Source organism: Galleria mellonella, unplaced genomic scaffold (genome assembly GCF_026898425.1).
Source record: "Galleria mellonella isolate WM207_F2 unplaced genomic scaffold, CSIRO_AGI_GalMel_v1 utg1812, whole genome shotgun sequence".
Lineage (NCBI taxonomy): Eukaryota > Metazoa > Arthropoda > Insecta > Lepidoptera > Pyralidae > Galleria > Galleria mellonella.
Genome location: NW_026442022.1, coordinates 527,518 through 550,602, shown reverse-complemented (window position 1 = coordinate 550,602; position 23,085 = coordinate 527,518). Strand labels below are relative to the sequence as shown.

Below are 23,085 nucleotides of genomic sequence, written 5' to 3'. Positions count from 1 at the left end.
TTCATATTGAATTCCGTTGAATTTTTTCATACCACAAAGATGGAAAACAAAGAAAGTAGCAAGCAAGCTAAACAAGCCCACCTAATGGTAAAGGGTTACTGTAGCCTATGGACTCCTGCAACACTGCAACACTAGGGGTGTCACGTGCGCGTTGCTGATCCTGAAGAAACCTTAATATAACTTTTTTGAAGAACCCCATAATGTAGTCTCTAGGAAAAACCTCGGCAGGGAGCTCACTTCACAGCCTGAGCGATTGCGAGTGAAAATTTATTTATAAACATAGCATTTGGGATAAATAAAGACTAGTTAATATTGTCGTCAATCAATATATAATATCTCGGTCACGCAGGCAAAGTCGCAGGTAATAACTAGTATAATTATTCGAATCAACTATTCTTTTGTTTTTCAATCGACTACAAGATTCATTTCAGTTGTGTTGTTCATATGTTTGTCACCTCATAACTCCGTCAGTTGTGAATGGATTTGAAAAATTATTTTTTTATCTAAAAGGACTATACTTACAGATTGGTTTTATAGAATTTTATGACAATTGATTTAGTAGTTTTCTTTTTATACCGAAATGACTGTTTTGTCACAAATGAAGTCAGTTTTTTTTGGGATTAAATATTGAAATAGACTATACGTGAATTTTCAGAGGCTGTTTTTTGCTTACTTGTTATTTGCTTGGACACCTCTGTCCCATTCGTGTTTCAACCGTGAAGCAGTTGTGTTTGCATGGCTGTGTTTCAGTTTGAAGGGTGGGATATGGCGTGAATTTATAGGGTACAGAGGAATAACACATGAGTTCTCAGGAATGGCAATGCGTGGGGGGCATATCATGGGCGAAAGAGTTATGTTCATTGTACTGCTCATGTCTATAGGCGACGGTTACCACTTTCCATCAGGTGGGCCGTCAACTTGTTTGTCATTCTATGTTGTATAAAAAAGCTGTATCTTTCGCGCTTCGAACGTTAGAACGCTATACAAACATACCGCTTTTCGCTGCGGAAAAGCGAAAATTTCCACATACGATTTACGCTATGTAGATTTGCTGACGTCACCGTCCAATAAAGCTGACTCTCATAAACCTCTAGAGGTCGTTAACTACGCTTTAACGATTAACATTTGCGAGCAATAAACCACCGTCTACGTACCTATACAGTCTAGGCAATACATAACACACTTACCCATCTATTGTTAAACTATTTGTCATTCTCTAAAAATGTATGCGATAATCACTCTGAACGTATCGTGGGAAGATTTTAAATACGTTCATTTGATTGTTTATAAGAATTATTCAAGACTAGCGGCCGGTCCCGGCGTCGCACGGGTGGACATTTTCACATTTTAAAAAGTAACCATTATAAGGCTGCACACGCGACGGAAGCTTAAAAATGGAGTAACTTCTCCCGTTTTCCCAACATTTCCCTTCACTGCTCTGTTCCTATCGATCGTAGCGTGATGAAAAGTATACTATAATTAAGTATACTATAAATCATTGTGATTATTTCTTGTAATTGTTTATATTTATAATAAGTTTACTATTGTAATCTTTTGGAGGAAACAATAAAGAGTATCTATCTATCTATCTATAAACTGCCCAGGAGTATGAAGAATAATTGTGCCAAGAGTCGTTAAAACCGGTCGAGTAGGATTGTGGGATTGTGGGATTCAAACCCGTGGCTATCGGAAGATAAGGCAGTGTGCTTAACTGCTGCTGTCAAAAAATACAAATATTATTTTAAGATCTCGGTTTGGATTTCCCTGACAAACATCTAAAAATATAATACGAGTAGGTTTATCGTTTAATGCTATTAATTGTACGACTGTGAATATAGTCGATTGCTTGTGTACCTCTGTCCCATTCGTGTTTCTACCGTGAAACAATTGTGTTTGCATGACTGTGTTTCGGTTTGAAGGGTAGGATATGGCGTGAATTTACAGGGTACAGAGGAATAACACCTGAGTTCTCAGGAATGGCAACGCATGGGGGGGTATCATGGGCGAAACAGTATACTCTGTTATGTCCATGGTACTGCTCATGTCTATAGGCGACGGTTACCACTTTCCATCAGGTGGGCCGTTAGCTTGTTCGCCATTCTAAGTTATATAAAAAAATATATACAAATAATATAACAAAATCGATAGATATAAGTACAGAATCCAAGAAAACATGAAAACTTCTTGCTATTGACAATTCTTTACTCATTAGCTCCATTGTTTGATCCCAAGCAGTGTACCAGTGTATGGAACATGCCACGCTTCACGTCATCCAAATTAATTTTGTTACAACAAATTACAACTATGTTTCTACGTAAACAAAACGTTTTGGTAATAAACTGTAAAGCGTATGTACGAACTGTATGAACTGTATGAATGTATGTATGAACTGTAATTTCGTCTGTCCTTGCATTACGTGTAACTGTTAAATAACAATATAACAGTATATATATGTGATTATATCTACATCTACACTAATATTATAAAGAGAAAAGATTTGTATTGCTGTGTGTATGTTTGTAATAAATAAACTCAAAAACTACTTTGCCGATTTCAAAAATTCTTCCACCCTTCAAACCGAAACACAGCCATGCAAACACAGCTGCTTCACGGTTGAAACACGAATAGGACAGAGGAACCCTTGCAAACGACTCCTCTCCATCCAAAAGATGCATGGAAGATTGCTTTTAATGATAAGGCAGCTCATTGTTTTCTCACTGTGATTATTTCTTGTAATTGTTTATATTTATAATAAGTTTACTATTGTAATCTTTTGGAGGAAACAATAAAGAGTATCTATATATCTATCTATCTAATTGATTAATAAACTATCTAGTAAAATTAATCAATTATCAGATTGATAAATGTGGAAGAAGAGAAAGAGGTTTGTTTGAATCGAAGCATTTGGCATTCCATTGTTTCTGCCTACCCTAATGGGAGACAAGCGTGACAGATATGTATGTATGTATTATCTACTATTGTATTACGCGGTTATTTTCGCATGAATTATAATAAAAAAACTATTCTCTACGATAATCAGTAGACCATAATATATCCCGATATATAATGGTCTGCCTATGTACAGATTTTTATGGGATTTAATGAATGAAAAGCTGTTTATTTTTCCCATCAAAGAATGGTATAGATTATATAGATCAACAATAATATACATAAATAAAATGAATAAACTAAATTACATCATAGAAGAATAAAATAAAGTAACAATAGGCCGTCTTATCGCTGTATACCGATTTCTTCCAGGCAAACTTAGAATATTTATTAGAGAGATATAAATGAAATTGGTACAGCATTATTGAGTACAAAGCATTCATATTCAGTAGGATTAGTAGAATTATTTAACGAAGTTTAAGCAGAGGGAGACTTTGTACAAAAGTCGTTTGCTTGGACACCTCTGTCCCATTCGTGTTTCTACCGTGAATCAGTTGTGTTAACATGGCTGTGTTTTAGCTTGAAGGGTGAATACGGCAGTGAATTTACAGGGTACAGAGGAATAACACCTGAGTCCTCAGGAATGGCAATGCATGGGGGGTATTATTAGCGACACAGCATACTCTGTTATATCCATGGTACTGTTTATGTCTATAGGCGACGACTACCACTTTCCATCAGGTGAGCCGTCAGCTTGTTTGCCATTCTAAGTTGTATAAAAAAAGTATTTCTTTGCGAATAATTTTTAATTTTATCGAAACTCGCAGAACACATATATGCACATACATGCACGTGTACATATTTTTACACTGTAGCATTTAAGTTTATATAAATAAACACTCCTTTGCCATGTGGTCCCGGTATAGAATAGGTCACCCCTTCCTTTCCCGTAGGTGTCGTAAGAGGCGACTAAGGGATCTTAATTGTCGAGGAATAAGCAACAGCGTCTCTCTTAAAACATCACCATTGCTGCGGCTGTCAACCCTTGAGCTCGCTAAACGTGACCTCTACTGGCAAAATCTCTCAATAGAACGAGGCCTATGTTCAGCAGTGGAAAATTAATAACTGATACGGTAAACACTTAGATTACATAGGTAAAGCTTCGAGTCTCAAAAACGGATCAACTTTTTGTCAGCCAATTGTCAAATTAGCTGACTTGTTTTTTTTTATCAGTGTTCTATATACTTCCACACACTGTGTACCTTGACATATCTATATTTAATTATTTAATAGACAAAATAAGTTTTTACGTATTAAAAAAGATGCGAAAATTACAAAACAAAATAAATAAGAATCACTCAAACCTATTCATCACGCAAAATTGTATGAAAAAGTTGAGCCGTTTTTCTCGAAGCATTTGTATGGCGACACTCTATCTATATAATCTAAGGGTAAACACTACGAGAATGCCAATGTTTTTCTACTGCTTTGATTTTATTTTACACTTAAACTGTCTATACAAATATGGTACTTGTGAGACAAGACTACATTTGCCACATCTACTATAGGAGTTCTTCATAACGATATAAAGAATTTATCACAACAAATTTGTATGATGGCCAGTGTGTGTGTGTGTAAAGTCCGAAGTCTACGTATCGTTTGAAAACAACAGCACGTGGTCATACCGAAATAGTTTGTGTCACACATCGAGTTATAAACGGCTGATGTGCATAAACAATCAATAATGTTGTTATTAAAAGATACAAGTATGTATGGTGAGATCTTAGTCGGATAACGCATGATTGCGGTCTGGGGATTTCAGGATCAAATTCCAGTTTAAAACTCGAAATTTTTAAATTCAAAACATACAGCTGTCATCCAATAAACTTTTTAATAATTTTTTTTTATACAACTTAGAATGGCAAACAAGCTGCCGCCTTGATGCAAAGCGGAAACCGTCGCCCATAGACATGAGCAGTACCATGGACATAACAGAGTATACTGTTTCGCCCATGATACCCCCCATGCGTTGCCATCCCTGAGGACTCAGGTGTTATTCCTCTGTACCCTGTAAATTCAAGCCATATCCCACCCTTCAAACCGAAACACAGCTATGCAAACACAACTGCTTCACGGTAGAAACACGAATGGGACAGAGGTACCCAAGCAAACGACTTTTGTACAAAGTCTCCCTCTGGTATAGTATAAGAATGTTTTCTGCCTACCTTAATGGGAGACAGGCGTGACAGATATGTATGTATGTTTTCTATATATATATATATATATATATATATATATATATATATATATATATATATATATATATATATATATATATATATATATATATATATATATATATAATATATATAATTTGCTTTTCATCATCATATCAGCCGTTAAAGAATGTTCCTGAACCATCTGCATAGACTGACTCACTACAATGCATTTGAGGTCGTCAGTTGTCGGTTCTTCGAGCTATGTGATCACCCCATTGCCAAACGGCAATTGCTTATTCTGCGAGCTATGTTGGTCAGTTTGGTTCGTCTACCGATATCCTCATTTTGAACTTTATCATGTAAAGAAACTCCGAGCATAGCCCTATGGCGCTCTCTTTTTTGCGTTCTCCATACTTTTCTAAACAACTTGAAGCTTCTGCATACGCGAGTGTATTTGCCAATAAATGACATTGATGCCTTAGGGAAAGGTTGTTCTTTTATTGGGATGAAAATGGAATGGTAGCTGTATATATGTTTTTTTATTTTTTTTAATGGATGATTAATTGAATGGTAACCCCGCCTGCGCTATCGGTATAAACCGGTGGGGCACCAGTGAGGGGTGATAGGTGAATAATGAAAAAAGGCAGGTCAGTCAGCCCATCGTGATGAATACACATGGAACTCAGCACGATAGTTTCCAGGGGGAACCGCGTGGAGGCCGACCTGACAGGGTATATTGCTAGCAATGGGATTGGTAGCCCGCATTACTAACGATCCTTTCCCCCTAACCCGTGTATATGTTATCGGTATACGTTGGAAGAGTACCAGTGAGTAAAGATAGATGAAGATGAAGTCAGGTCATATAGCCTGTCATGATGTATTCATCAAGAATTCTCTACAACCTACTTCAAGGGAGCACGCGTGGAGGTCAACATAATAGGGGATTTTTTTTTTATTGGATGAAAATGGAATGGTAACCCCGCCTGCATTAACAGGATACGCTGACGGAGCACCAGTGAAGGGTGATAGATGAGAATGAAAACAGGCCAGTTAGCCCATCATGATGAATTCATCAGGAATTAACCATGATAGTTTCCAGAGGGAACCACGAGGAGATCGACCTAGTTGGGTATATTGCTAGCAATGGGATTCTCAGTGTCCATAACATTAACAATCCCTTTCCCCCCCCATGATAGGGGATATTGCTAGCATTGAGTTCACTGGTCATATTACAAATAATTGTCCCTCCGAGAGAAGTATTTATATTTTCCCTTAGTGAAGGCTGTATTCACGTAACATGAAACTAACATGAGCTAACAGTAAGCAGGGCTAAATTAGATTTAGTGACGAAACCGGCGCGTATCCAATTAATCGAGCGGGCGCCGGCGCCGGGGGGGCGGCTGCGACCCCCCTACTTGTTTGCGATAGTCACCGCATATGTTATGACTTAACACTACATGAGGGCAGCTTTAATGGCAAGATTGTGGAAAAATCTAGAACTATAGAGTTAAATGATCGTTTGTATTTAGAAATTCATATGAAGAGTAGTGGTAATGAACTGTCAGAATTTAAAATCTTCGTGTACAGTGTTAGAGGCCTGGAATAATTAAAACTTATGACATAGATAGATAGATACTCTTTATTGTTTCCTCAAAAAAGATTACAATAGTAAACTTATTATAAATATAAACAATTACAAGAAATAATCACAAGGAGAAAACAATGGGCGACCTTATCGCTAAAAGCGATCTCCTCCAGACAACCTTTGGATGGAGAGGAGTAATTAAATAAACAATTTGGTGGGAAGCACGATGAAAAATTTTGTTAGTTCTAAATATGGAAATGTGATACATATAAATATATAGGTTTACTAATCCCATTTCGGACAATCACTTTCCTCCAGATAAAGCAGTTATCTCGCTCCATGTTCGAGAACGGTGTACGTACAACGTGCACTTGAATATATTGACCATTATGAGCACAAGTGCTCTCAATATCGATTCAATTTATCGATCGACACAATCGATCCGTGAAGCAATGAAAACGTATCAGGTCATTAGTTCTGATAGCGTGAAATAGATCTTTTTCATTGCCCTGTCACTAATATTTATAGCGTCATAAATAGGGAAGCTGCAGAGCAATTGTAATAAAAATAAATACATTGTATTTTAATATTTTTGCATCGTGTTCAATCGATAGGATGTTTGCAATATATTCTATTGTTGTCTTATTATTGATATATATATATATATATTGCATTTAAAAATAACAGAAATTCCATCGTCCCTTTCTTTTTATACTACTTAAAATGGCAAACAAGCTGACGGCCCACCTGATGGAAAGTGGTAACCGTCGCCTGTAGACATGAGCAGTACCATGGACATAACAGAGTATACTGTTTCGTCCATGATACCCCCCATGCGTTGCCATTCCTGAGGACTCGGGTGTTATTCATCTGTACCCAGTAAATTCACGCCATATCCCACCCTTCAAACCGAAACACAGCCATGCAAACACAACTGCTTCACGGTAGAAACACAAATGGGGCAGAGGTACCCAAGCAAACGACTTTTGTACAAAGTCTACTGCCGATCAAACTGTTTATAATTACTACCTCCATTCAAAGGTTGCCTGGAAGAGATCACTGTTAGCGATAAGGCTGCCCATTGGTTTGTCAGTGTGATAAATTCTTGATGTTTGTATATGTATATATATATATATATATATATATATATATATATATATATATATATATATATATATATATATATATATATATATATATATATATATAAGTTTACTATTGTTATCTTTTGGAGGAAACAATGAATAATATCTAGCTATCTATCCCAATACCTAAGCCAGGAGGGAGAAGGGATTGTTAATAACGTAACGCTTGTCCTCATTGCTATCAATATACCCATCAAGTCGACCTCCACGCAGTTCCCCCTGGAAACCAACGTGACTAATTTATCGTTGAATTCGTCACGATGGCCTAACTGATTTGGCTTTTTATCCTCACCTATCACCTATTTTATCCCTCACTGGTGCCCCGCCAGTGTATACCGATACTGCAGGCGGGGTAATGGTAAAAATATCTAAGTCAGAATAGATTAGAAATAAACTTTATTCAAATAGGTTTGTTTACAAGTTTCAAAACATGAATCCAAATTTTTTTTTTATTATTCGATTACCGAGTTCTGAATGTTGTTATCTGCTGAAGAGAAAAAACCGCAAGAATCTCAATAGTTCTATTTTTAAATTATTTATGTGTTGTACAAGACAATTTTACATTTGTATGAGTACTGTATTTATAATTTGACATTGAGATTTATTTATATTATATTATTAAATGTGAAATAATCAAGTAAGTATGATTAGCACGTTCACGAGTATGACGGATGAGACAGTTATCGTTGCGCTCAATCATATTTTAAAGAGGTCGTTATCGGTCGGGTTCTTATAGTGAGCGTCACTTGTTTCAAGTTACCTGTTTACAAATTAATTTTTTTGTGGCTGTGTATGATTCTAATAAAAATGATTTATTATCGAAACTGGCATGTTATAAAATACGTATTTTATATACATAACATTCAGTTCTTTTCACGTGGATTGAAATCCCACCCGACCCAGAATGTTTTCAAGAAGGGATATGAAGTGAAATTACAGGAGACGGGGCTGTAACGTTTTATTTCTTAGAGGTTTTTCAATGGACGATAATGGATTGGTAACACCGCTTATACTATCTATACATACTAACGGGAGACTAGTGAAGGATAATAGATAAAGATAGAAGCAAGTCCGTTGGTCCATCGTGACGAATTCAACAAGAATTAACCAAGATAGTTTCCAGAGGGAGCCACGTGGAGGTCGACCTGATAGTGTATATAGTGCTAGTAATGGGATTGTGGGGGGGAAAGGGTTTATTAGTAATGAGGTTAAAAAGCCTCATTGCAAGCAATATACCCTCTCAGGTTGACCTCCACACGGTTCCCCCTGGAAAGCATCATGATTAATTCTTATCGAATTCATTATGGTGGACCAACTGACCTGCATTCATTCTCACCTATCACCCTTCACTGGTGCTTCGAGGATAGGTGAGAATGAACAGATCTGATAGCTCATCATGACGAAATCAACAAGAATTGTTCACGATGGTTTCCAGAGGAAGCCACGTGGAGGTCGACCTGATGGGGTGTATTGCTAGCAATGGGTTCATTAGACCCCATTATTAACAATCCCTTTCCCCCCACACTAGGGGTGTCACGTGCACTTTGCTGACCATGAATAAACTTTAATATACTCTTCTTGAAAAACCCCGTACCGTACCCCGTTATAGTCTCTTGGGAAAACCTTGGGAATAAATAAATAATGTGTCTAGGGAAATAAAATATGTTCTTATTGTTTCAGGTTACGGCACGTTCCAATGGCTGCTGTTGATGTCATGCGGCGCGGTGTACGCGGTGTGCGCGCTCAGCACCACCACCCTCAGCTTCGTGCTGCCCGCCGCCGAGAATGACTTCCACCTGTCCTCCAGTGACAAGGGCAGGCTCACCGCCACACCACTCATAGGTAAGATTCGCGACATTCCTCGGGTGACATAATTTTTTTCTTCTTTTCTTTTCATTTAAGAGTTTCCTCTTGTCGGTGCAACTAATTCGTGCATCTTCTTTCAGCCAGTTCTATTCCAGGCCATATCCTTGACCTCCCTATACGACATGACACTTAGTGTTTTTTTTTTTATGAGATGTAAATAAATTGGTAACCCCGTATGCGTTTCTAGTATAAGCTTAAGGGGTACCAGTAAGGGATGATGGGTAAGAATGAAGACAAGTCAGTTGACCAGAAATTAAACTTGACAGTTTCTGGGAGAAACTGCTTGGAGATCAATTTAAAAGAGTATATATTAGTAGCAACGGGGAAATTAGACTCTATTGCTGGCAATACCTTTACTCTTGTTTAGATTAATATTTTTTTTTTATTTATGATAATCGAATGTAAATCGCATGCAGAGTACAAGTCAGCAATATACCATAAAGATGAATAAATCATTGATAAAGTTAGGTCAATTAGGCCATCGTGATGAATTCACAAAAAACAAATAACTACAGTGGTTTCCAAGAAGATAGAAGAGTGATAAAATATATTAATAGAAATGGGTCCGTTAAATCATTATTAATAATCTTTTCCCCATAAATATGAAAGTCAGTATGTTTGTTTGTTGTTTGATTCAACCAATCGTCATAAAATTTGGTCTACAAGTAGCACTTGGGATAACTACTCTTTATCTCAGTTAATGAACATGTTCTGGTTACGAGAGAAAAGTTACAGGTGCTAGTCTAAACTAATTTTATGAAGAAATTATTTGTAATTGATAAACTCAAAAAATGTCATACATAACCGATTTTAAAAATTCTTTCATCTATAGAATGATACATCTCATCCGCTCTACTCGCTGACATTGATGCTCCTTTCCACTTTGGGTGTTGCTGGAAGAGAACTCTTTTAACTCTAAGCTCGCCTTTGTATATTTGATTACCTCTGTCATATATTTATATATAATTAGCGTGTACCATAAAGTATTAAATAAATAAAATAAATACATTATCAGTAACACTTCTTGTATTTTATTTAAAAAAAAATCGTGTCAAGACTGAGTGGGTCGCTAGATATCTATAAAATGTTGCAGGCATGTGCGTGGGCTCGTACTTCTGGGGCAACTTGGCAGACGCCCGTGGCCGCAAGAAGGCCATCATCGGAGCCCTGCTGCTGGACGCCCTGGCAGCCTTCCTCTCCAGTGTCGTGCAGTCATTTCCCGCCTTTTTGGCTTGCAGGTATCTTTATAGTTTTATCAAATATCATTATTTTAATATTACATTTAAAATGTATGCATTTAGTCTATGCATTTCAGAATATTTATGATCTAATTTTGAAATAATTTTTAGTTGACATAATAGAATGCGTTTCGTATGATGAATATTATAAACTGTAGGTACAAAGCATTACAAGATATTAAGCCGTATATTTTTACAAAAAAGTAGTATAATAGTTTTCCTATAGCACTATATATATATATATATATATATATATATATATATATATATATATATATATATATATATATATATATATATATATATATATATATATATATATATATATATATATATATATATATATATATATATATAATACTATATATTCACTCGATTAGTACTTAATTAAGTGCTTTACCAATTTGTCACAGTAAATTTTTTGACAATAGCAAAAACATTTTAGCCCAATTAAATTAAGATTGCAATAAGATACAAAAATATCTGTACGCTATGTTGTTGTTATATACCCAATTTAAATATATATATTTTTTAATTGTATATAATAAATATAAACCCAACAACAACATCAACAACTCAACAACACCTAACAACACTTTCGATCATTAAAATCGATTCAGAAATAGTGAAGATATTACGTAATTAAAAATGTTTTCCTTTTTGAAGTCCATTGAATAAATAAAACATATTTTTTTGTATTGTTTTAAAATAGCAACAAAATCAAAATTTTCGTCTAATTTTGCTTAATGTCTTTGTATCTTAGATGCATACAAAGCGCCGTAGGACTTATAAAATACTTTATAAAATTGGCTAAAACTATATATAACTATAACCATATCCCCCAAGATATATGGTTAGATCTATCTATATAGGTAGATCGCTTTATCTGTTAGGCAGTGTAGGCGACTGCCTAGAGGTCCTGCACCTCGACTAAAAGTGTTTATTCCAGAACGTGCCCTTACATAAAAATTACATTTGAAGATTTGTATTTAACAAACCTTAAATGACAATATTCATTTTTTGTATATTTCATAACGTTTTTTAAAATATACGTAAGAAAATAGGCTTTTTTTTGGGAAAGAAACGTCCATTGCCAAAGGAACGTTACATGTTTACACCAGTTTTGGGTCTAAAAATATAATATGGGCCGTATAACTTACAGTACTAACTTAGTTCATGATCAGATCGCGCCCCACATTTTCCAATGCTGACGTAACTATTCGTTGTAGACTTGCCACTTTTGCAGGTTCTTCTCTGGCTTCGGCATTATCGGAGCCACGGGGCTCATCTTCCCGTATTTTGGGGATTTCCTCTCGCTGCGGCACAGAGACGTGATGCTATGCAGACTGGAAGTGTTTTGGACAATTGGCACTATACTTTTGCCGGGTGTGTAATCATATACATTTTGATAAAACTTACATACATACATATCTGTCACGCCTGTCTCCCATTAGGATAGGCAAACACAATGGAATTGATAAAACTTTACATCAATAAAATCATCTATTATGTATGTGTCTCCAATCTCATTTTTTGTTTAGATGCATAGCATGCAACCACAGCTTACTAATCATGCTTGCATGCTGATTTTCTTTTAATTGATTGATAACCCAGCCATTGATTGGTGACAGATGTGCATGAAGATAGTATGTGATAAAAGAGAAATACTCGTAATCGTAATTGTTTTAGGAGAGACCACATGAAATCAGATTTCATAGAGTAGATTGGTAAAAATGTTACTGCTCATTTTCTAACAATCATTTCTCCCTTGCTGTGTTTTTATCATCATCATCATTTCAGCTTTGAACATAATTCTTCCCTAGGAGAGTTCTGCCAGTAGTTTTCGCGCTTGGCAGGCGGATTGGCAACCGCTGTTAGGCTTTGAAGATGTTTTAAGAGGGACGCTGCTGCCCATACAGCGTCCTCCCTTAGTCACCTCCTACGACCTCCACGGGAAAGTAGTGGCGGTCTATTCTATGCCGGGACCGCACGGAACTTTCTCTTTTGTTTCGTAAAAAAACAAGTAAAAGATAATACAAGTTTCTTCAATCTCCTTTGTTTTTTTAACTCACTCTATCTAATGTTAACAATCTGAGTTAAAGTAAAAGATTTAAAATCGATTATAAAGACTATTTTACCCTAATCATGAATTAAAGATATTATTATAAGAACTAGACAAAAACTAGCGCCTACCATTACACCACGTAAATCCTTTAAATAAACTATTTAATCACTATATTAATTTAATACTCAATGATTTCTTCAGGCATCGCCTATGGCATCATCAGGGGCGACACGTTCAACCTGACCGCAGAAGGTGCTGACTTCCAGTACAGCTCATGGCGGGTGTTCGTGGCGGCGTGCGGCATCCCCAGCCTGCTGGTGGTGCTGCTCCTCATACCGTTCCCGGAGAGCCCCCGGTACCTGCTGCATGCGAACATGGCTGAGCAAGCGCTGCAGGTGTTGCAAAGAATCTTCGTCGTCAACACGAAGTTAAATGAGAAGGACTTTCCTGTAAGTAGATACGCAGAATTATTTTAGTGTAATATCAACACTTTATCCCATGCAGTGTCCCAGTCCTTTCCGCAAATGCAGTGTCCCCCCCCCCCCCCCCTTTCCTTTCCCACATAAGTCCCTTATTCCCCTCATTCACTAATTTCCTTTACACATTCCCAACGTTCCTTTCCTTTTTTCCCCAACCCTTTCCACAATATCGTAGGTGGCGAAAACTACTAACAAATGCATTCCCAAAGAGGGTTGACGTCAGGCAGGTGACCGGTTGTAAAACTAAAAATCAAATCTTTTTGTAATATGGATAAAATCATATTACGCCGACCCCAAATGATTGGGATAAGGGTAGGAAGATGATGATGAACACTTCATCTATATTACCACGTATATCAACTAGTATCGATAGGATGAATTATTTGTTCGGGTTTTTAATTCAAAAATTTTTCAAAAACTTAAAATATTGCTTAAGTCGAAAAATTACATGCTTCTAGTTCTTGTGTCAGATGATGTACTGATTAATTAATGATAGGTATATGATTTAGAATTTCTCTCATTGTTTTTGCTAAATATTAATTTTATAAATTAAGGATTTAAACCTCGTATAGGGTATATATATTATATATATGGTAAACTATTCACCGTACAAGTCACTGAAAATTATTTTGTTATTTGTACTATAATATATAATAGTATAAAAATTGTATAGTGTACGTATGTTGTAAGGTGTACGTGGAACAATTAGTCTTTGTGACATTTTCTTAATAATTAACATTTGATATTATAAAATCCAGATAATAAGATTGACTTAGTAGCTATAAAAAAATAACAGGTCACACATATTTAACTCTGACAGCATATCCGATAAAATGTAGTATTAGAAATATCAAAATAACTGTATGATGGTAATCAATTTCAGGTGGAATCAATGATCAGCACAGGAGATGGCGATGAAGAGGAAGTAGTGTCAGCGGATAATAATGGCAATGAGACCAAAGCACCCTTGACGTGGAGCCAGCGTTGGCAAGCCTTCTGGATCCGAAAGAAAATGCTAGTGACACCGCCCTATATAGGACTTCTTGTGCTGTGCTGCTTTGTTGACTTTGGTCTCATGTTCAGGTATATATGTACATAAGATCATCATTAATCATCATCATCAGTCTTTAACTGTCCACTGCTGAACGTAAGCCTCCCCCTTGAGAAAGTTGTCAGTAGCTACCACGCTTGGCAGGCGGATTTGCAACCGTAATTAGACTTTAGAGATGTTTTAAAAAGGACGTTGCTGCTTATCTCTCGCCCTCCCTTAGTCGCCTCTTACGACATCCACGGGAAAGGAAGGGGTGGCCTATTCTATGCCGGGGCCACACGGCGAAATCTTTGTTTACGTTATGTTTATTATAATGCATTAAATAAAAGTTTGAGTAATCAGTGTAGTTGTCTTATATATTTTAAATCAAGGACAGGCAAAAATAGTTTTATAGCTTCAAGTCTAGTAAATAAATCGTAAATTCTCTCCGCTTTGCTATTTCATACGCTATTACGTTTTCTTTTTTTTTATACCACTGAGGTGCCAAACAAGCACACGGTCCACCTGATGGTAAGTGATTACCGTAGCCTATAAACGCCTGCAAAACTAGGGGTATTACACACGCGTTGCCGACCCTGAAGAAACCTCTTTACCTTCCTTCTGAAGAACCCCATGCTGTAGTCTCTTGGAAAAACCTCGACAGGGAGCTCAATCATAACCTGAATGTTCGTGGGAGAAAACATCACTGAAACCGCGTTATACGGGACCATCTGGGCTGTAGGGTATGAGGGTGAACTCCCTGTCGATGGCGAGACGTACGATGATAGAAAGTGGCCGTCATTTTTTATTTTCGTTTTAATTTCCCAGTTACTACACATTGATGATGTGGTTCCCTGATCTGTTCGAGCGATTCAGTCAGTTTTCCTCTCTGTACCCTGACGTGTCTGCCGGAGTTTGCGAGGTCTCACTCAAAGTTGCCAACGAAACCAGCATATTGGCGGTAAGTGTTTTCAAAATTTTTAATGGATATTGTTTAATTTTTCAAAGGAGGGCAAAAATTTTAAGAAGAATGAAGGCTGTTGTAAAAGGTCTTTGTTCAAAATGAACCTTTTTACATACATTGACAATCAATATAAATAATAAATAAATAGATAAATATATAGATAGATACTCTTTATTGTTTCCTCCAAAAGATTTCAATAGTAAACTTATTATAAATATAAATAATAATATATAACAACAAGAACCAGCATATTTTTAAACAGTACTTATGGTTGATACTACTAGTACAAAGTTATCTCTAGGTTCGAAGTTTTTTAATTCATAAAGGCCTCTAAACGTAGCTTTTAAAACAACGTCTTTCCTTGCCCTCCTAAATATTAGATAATCAACTGATAATATTTTTTTTATACCACTGACGTGGCAAACAAGTCTACGGCCCACCCGATGGTAAGCGGTTACTGCAGCTTGTGAACGCCTGCAATACCAGGGATATTACGCTCGCGATGCCGGCCCTGAAGAAAAAGAGGTCTCTTCAGGGTCGGCAACACGCGCATAATACCCCATTTTGAAGAATTTAATTGTCAAATCATTCTAATGATTTTGAAAAATTCAGAGATTAGGGATAAATTTGATCTTGAGATTTCTGTAGATCTTGAGAGATTCCAGTTTTGTAGATTTCAGCAAACCATCTTCAACTAAGGTATTAATGAATTATACGTAATAAATATTAATCTAATGCATTTGTTTTTAAATCTATAATTTTTTTTTTATTCTATTATGTAGATCAGTGGTTCCCAACCAGTGGTCCATGGACCACTAGTGGTCCGCAGAAGCTAAAATATGGTTCGCGAATGATTTTAAATTTAGCAGGCGATTAGCCGTTGGTCGCCGTGCAATGAGCTATTTCTTCTTCTACTATTAGTACTAATTATTTCTCATTCCACATTGTAGATGAAGCCCGTGACCCTGGATGACAATGTGTACACACATACATTGGTAGTCGCTCTAAGCTGTCTGCCGACCGCGCTCTGGGTCGGCATTACCATCAACATCGTCGGCAAGAAGCTCATGCTTGGTAAACATAAAATAGATAGATAGATAGATAAATACTCTTTATTGTTTCCTCCATAAGATTACAATAGTAAACTTATTATAAATATAAACAATTACAAGAAATAATCACAGTGAGAAAACAATGGGCGGCCTTATCGCTAAGAGCGATCTCTTCCAGGCAACCTTTGGACGAAGAAAAGTAAAATAATATCTATAATAGATCAGCCCGAATTTAATTATTGTTGTGTATAGGTTTCTTCATGGCTTCGCTAATTTATTTAATGCTAACTGCGGTTGCCAACCTGCCTGCCCAGCGTGGCAAAGGCAAAGGCCTCCGAACGAGAGGCCTATGTTCAGCAGTGGTCAATTAACGGCTGATTTTTTATGTATTTTTTATACAACTTCGAATGGCAAACAAGCTGACGGTCCACCTGATGGAAAATGGTAACCGTCGCCTATAGACATGAGCAGTACCATGGACATAACAGAGTATACTGTTTCGCCCATGATAGCCCCCATGCGTTGCCATTCCTGAGGACTCAGATGTTATTCCTCTGTACCCTGTAAATTCACGCCGTATCCCACCCTTCAAACCAAAACACAGCCATGCTAACATGACGCTATTGATAAAACTATATAAAGCACTATGGTATTCACGATACACCTCATGCGTTGCCAATCTCAAAGACTATTTTGTAATACATGTACCTTGTAATTTGACAACAATGCAAGTATTAATAAAGATTATCCAATAACCAGACTCCAAATAGACTTAGAATGTTGTGTTCGGCAGTTATGATGCTGATCAGTTCAGGACTGGCAGCGCTCGGTTTAAACCTGGTGCGCTCCTCGCTCGAGAACTTGATCCTGTCGTGCGTGTTTGAAGCGATAGTCAGCTGCACTGAGGCTGTGCTCTTCTGTGTTATCTGCGAGATATTCCCCACCAAAGTTGCGTAAGTATACTCGTATGTTGTTGCTTAGAAGTTTGGTGTATTAAATGAGCGTGTTACGTCCCAGTGGTATACTATCTCAACTTATATATTCCCGAGATAATGAAAGTATGACAAAGCCACAGACACTCTTAAAGAAATACATAGGAGATGAGATCCTATGGTTGTCAACCCGCCTTCAAAGAGTGGCAATTACTGGCAAATCCCCTTGTTTATGTTCAGCATGAACGGCATGGCTGACATGATGACATATGATGACCTGAATCACATTTTGGATCTCACAAGTCATTGTATATACGCCGTACCAGCGGGTTCGAAATCTCCGGTTTTCATAGAATATGGATTTGGTATTCACAGCGTGTTTTTTTTTATTATACTGTATGAAATCCGCGGAATCTTTGCAAGTGCCCCATGATTACTGACTGGTTTGCGCCTGTGCAGGGCGACCGCGATGGCAGTGACGGTGATGTGCGGCCGCGTTGGCGCCATCGTGGGCAACGTGGTATTCGGCGCGCTCGTCGACCACCACTGCGTCGTGCCCATATACATGTTTGGCACCTTCCTTATAAGTGAGTACAGCAAAAGCAAATCATTTATACCTAAATATTTTACTGAGCTAGGTTTTACCTTGCTCCATATTATATAGAAGTCCATATTACTGGTTATTTGATTGAAATTATTTTGTTTAATTCGGGAGTTGGCAGTCACACCAGATACCAGGGGAAGACTTTGTACAAAAGCCGTTTGCTTGGGTACCTCCACTGTACTGCTCATGTCTATAGGCGACAGTTACTACTTCCCAGCAGGTGGGCCGTCAGCTTGTTTGCCATTCTAAGTTGCATAAAAAAACATATACTAATGGTAACGGAATAAAACAAAACAATTCTAATCAAGTAACCACTGAAGCGTGATACTGATAGAATCCGAAACGAGGATATCCGCAAAAGAACCAAAGCAACCGACATAGCCCGAAGGATAAGCAAGCTGAAATGGCAATGGGCTGGTCACATAGCTCGAAGACCCAACAACCAATGAGGAAGAAATGTTCTGGAAAGGCGACTTCGACGGACAAACGCAATGTAGGATGACCCCCCACTAGATGGAGTGATGACCTCAGAAACATTGAAGGAAGTCAGTGGATGCAGGTGGCTCAGGACCATTCTTTATGGCAGACTATGGCTGAAGCCTATGTCTAGCAGGGGACGGATAATGGCTGAAATGATGATAATGGTGTAGTAATATTGCTTAACTGTTAATTTCACCAGAAGGAGACTTTGTACAAAAGTCGTTTGCTTGGGTACCTCTGGCCCATTCATGTTTCAACCGTAAAGCAGTTGTGTTTGCATGGCTGTGTTTCGGTTTAAAGGGTGGGATATGGCGTGAATTTACTGGGTACAGAGGAATAACACATGAATCCTCAGGAATACGTACTCTGCTAAATTTGAAAAGATCTTGAAAGAAGTCCGTCAACAGTCAAACGGTATATTTTATTATGAACTTGATTATACTTAATTGTCTGTAATTCTGCTTGTATTACTGTGTATGGTATATGTAATGCAGTTGTTTCACCAATTCTAGAATGTTTTTGATATCTTTTTGGTTTTGAGGAAATAATACACCCTTTTGGTTCCTGTTTGGCACGGGATTCTCGCTGGCCACTAAGACATTTCACAATCAAAACTGATGGCTTGGGACAAAACAAAAGGAGTTGAAAAAAACGTAGACGGACATAATTTTAATGACAAATTTGCCTTTTAATTTTTAATACATTTCGACGACAATTTCGGACCTTCGCCCCTACAAGCGGCGCATCGACCTTTCAGTTACATTACCCGTATATATTATTATTGAAATTAGAATCTGGACACTAATATTCATTGAAGATGTACCCTTTTCGGTAGACCTTAAAATGTGCGCATTATGTATATATACATATGTTTGTGTATCTGTTACAGCGAGTGGGCTACTATGTATAATCCTGCCGAAGAGCACGAGACCGGAGCGGCCGCAGTAACCACTGGAGCGCATTGTAATTACTGTTGTATTTTTATATGATTAAAACTATTATATTACAGACACAAATTATGATTTTTCTTTATATATTCCTTCCATTGCTGTGTGGTTTCAGCGTAGAATAGGCCACCACTTCCTTTCCCGTAAGTATCGTAAGAAGCAATTAAAGCAACTGGTCGAGGTGATGTAAATGATAATGGAATGGTAGCCCCACCCGCGCTATCGGTTACACCGACGGGGCACCAGTGATGGATAATAGGTGAGGATGAAGTAGGTCAGTTAGCCCATCGTGACGAATTCAATGATAAATTAGTCACGATAGTTTCCAGGGGAAACGGCGTGGAGATCGACCCGACAGGGTATATTGATAGCAATGGGTACTAACCTCTCCATTACTAACAATCCTCTCCCCCCAACTGGTCGAGATATGGGCAGTAGTGTCCCTTTTTTAAAATCATCAAAAGCTTAACTGCGGTTACCAATTCGCCTACAATTCAATTCAACACCACCCGCGCTATCGGTATACACCGGCGGGGCACCAGTAAAGGATGATAGGTGAGGATGTAACAGGTCAGTTAGCCCATCGTGATGAATTCAACGAGAATTGTTCACGATGGTTTCCAGGGGAACCGCGTGGAGGTCGACCTGATAGGGCATATTACTAATGGGGCTGTCAAACTCCCATTACTAAAATCCCTCCCCCCAGTATACGCGTACTATATGGGATGGAGAAGGTTATTGGCTATTTTTATCCCGGTGGATAAACATATCCTGACCACACCCAAAGTCATTGCCCGGGCCAACGGGTCTTCAATGTCAACAGGCTACTGTTGCATGAAGTTCCACTGCTGCGTCTTCATTTTCACGTGCAGCGCCTGCGCGTATAGTAAGAGCAAAATTGCACTTTTTTGAGAATATCTGAGGGGCTACCGTGAAATATTTTCCGAAATTTCGAGGACGAACAAAACAGAAAATTGATGGTAAAATGACATAACACATGCCGTTTAAAATGATTAAAAATGTTAAAATATCGTTCCTCTGAACTATTAGGATAGGGTTTATGATGCACGAAATATTAAGTTTCATTTACTGGGTCGATTTCGGTACAAACAAAAACACGAAATTGAGCGCGAAAATTTGGAATTTCATTTCATGGTAGACCATCAGAGGGCCTACACACATTTGTTGAAACACAAATTTGATGTTAAAATTACATAATACTTACCGTTTAAAAATATGAAAATATTATTCCTTTGGACTTTTATGGCAGGATTTATTGCGACGAAATGTTATGAAATCTCATTTACTGGCTCGATTTCGTGACGAATGCAACAAAAACACAAATTGAGTGTCAAAATTCGAATTTCATTTCAATGGGGCTATCAATCCACATTACTAACAATCCCTTTCCCCCTAGACCATCAGATTAGGAGCGTTCATAACGAACTATGGTAAAGCAATTCAATTTTTAAAAACAATTGATCATTTTTCAATATTTCTGATTGATTGTTCATAAAATGTTTTGCTAATTAACTAAAACGTTCAAACATTCACAAATATTCTCATTAAACTATCTCTGATTGGTTTATGATGGCAAAAATGTATTTTAAAAATTTTGAATCATATTTGAAGCAGGCGCAAACTTTTTAATGGTAGATTTAAATCCTATGTATTTTATAATTAACAATTTAGTTCGTTGACAGAGCACTTTTTAAACAAACAGTCGGAAACATTGAAAAATTATATATTTTTTAATTGACAGATAATTTAACATTGTTTGCCAACTGCTTTAACCATGCTGCGTGTACACCTGTCTGGGACTTAATCTAGTTCATAATCTTTCTATAAATGTTTATAAAACTAAAATAAAGCTAAAGTTATGGACGCTCTCTGTATTTATGTTTATTTGTATTTTTTCAGGTGGATTGATTGCTACATACAGATTCTACTTCTCTCTCTCTCTCTCTCTCTCTCTCTCTCTCTCTCTCTCTCTATATATATATATATATATATATATATATATATATATATATATATATATATATATATATATATATATATATAATTTTTCTTATTATAATAGGATTTTCTTTAAATTTGACAAATCAGTGATATATATGTATTTCTAAAAATACAGTGTAATCTTATTGAAATAACAATATTATCTTCAAAGCAGATCTCTGCTCTGCAGACAACAATATAAAAGATATGCAAAAATTTAAAGTTTGTTGTACTAACTGTAATTATGATTATTGTCTTGATTTTTTTTTAAATTAACAATTAAGCAATATTACTACGTCATTATCAAACATTTCAGCCGTCCACTGCTGGACATAAGCATCTCCCATAGACTGCCATAAAGATCGGTTCTGAACCACCTGCCACTTCAGCTTGCTTATCCTTCGGGCTAGCCCATTATTTTGGTTTTTTTGCGGATCCAAAACGAGGATATTACTATGTTATATACTCTGCGGGAACCGAGATATTATTATTAATCTATGTTCATGTTCAAATGTTGAGTATTTTTGTCAATGGCTTGCAATCATAGATTAAGGATAGTATCTGCGGACAGACCGATAGGAAAAAAATAATAGGTGTAGGGACCGTAAGTACACACTACCTTAATCTATGTCTAAAAAATAACAAATTACCTAATAAGAAACTTTATATTCATTAGTTAAAACAGGCATTTTAAATGATTAATTAAAAAAGTTATAGAGATTATAACGTAGAAGGGGAATACAAGAGATATTATCCTTAATCTACGATCTGGAACTTTTCCTAATGCAAATTTTGAAAATAGAATATTTATTGGTTCAAGCATACACTTAGTATAACGTATTAAGGTACTTATTTACTTCTCAATCTAAGGGTTCAAGATTTTCAAACATAGTAATTACTTACTCTGTGTTTTTCAAGTAGATATTTTTTCCGAGAAATTTTGGCGGGAAGTTTTGCAGCAATGGAGCTCGATATAATGCTAAGATTTTCGTGTTACATGGGTCGACTCTGATTATTGTGAGTTAATTATAAAAGATTTATTAAGAATTTGGTAACTATTGGTGAGTTCACTTGTTCGATATATAAAGGATATCCGCAATAGAACAAGTGACCAACGTAACCCGAAGGTTAAGCAAGTTGAAGCGGCAACGGGCTCGTCAGAGAGCTCATAAAACTAACAACCGATTGGGAAATAAGGTTCTTGAGTGGCGATCCCGTTACAGGCAAGAAGGACCCCTCCACTAGAAGGAGCGACGACCTGAAATGGATTGCAAGGAGTTTGGATGCTGGTGGCTTGAGATCGTTCCTTATGGTAATCTATGGGATAGGTCTTTGTTCAGCAGTGGACAGATAACGGCTTATATGATGATGATACTGGTAATGTATTTTTTTATGGATGATAATGGAATGGTTATGGAATGGCCTGCGCTATCGGTATACACTAGTGGGGTATCAGTGAGAGATGATAGGCGAGGATGAAAATACAGGTCAGTTAGCCCATCGTGACGAATTTAACGATAAATTTGTCACGATGGTTTCCAGGGGAACTGCGTGAAAGTATATATATATATATATATATATATATATAT

At 37.0% G+C, this 23,085-nt stretch overlaps 1 protein-coding gene across 1 annotated transcript in view; it reads left to right on the top strand.

Annotated features, from left to right (window-relative positions):
• The window catches only part of LOC113518817 (synaptic vesicle glycoprotein 2B-like), a 52,930-nt gene extending 33,366 nt beyond the window's left edge, over positions 1–19,564 (top strand). The window contains exons 3-12 of the mRNA XM_026903816.3: positions 9,519–9,680; positions 10,798–10,942; positions 12,189–12,328; positions 13,209–13,456; positions 14,370–14,569; positions 15,345–15,477; positions 16,431–16,554; positions 17,326–17,485; positions 17,924–18,051; positions 19,438–19,564. Coding sequence (XP_026759617.1) covers positions 9,519–9,680; positions 10,798–10,942; positions 12,189–12,328; positions 13,209–13,456; positions 14,370–14,569; positions 15,345–15,477; positions 16,431–16,554; positions 17,326–17,485; positions 17,924–18,051; positions 19,438–19,496 — 1,499 coding nt within the window. The 3' untranslated portion in view covers positions 19,497–19,564. The remainder of the gene's footprint in view (positions 1–9,518; positions 9,681–10,797; positions 10,943–12,188; positions 12,329–13,208; positions 13,457–14,369; positions 14,570–15,344; positions 15,478–16,430; positions 16,555–17,325; positions 17,486–17,923; positions 18,052–19,437) is intronic.
• Positions 19,565–23,085: the final 3,521 nt, after the last annotated feature.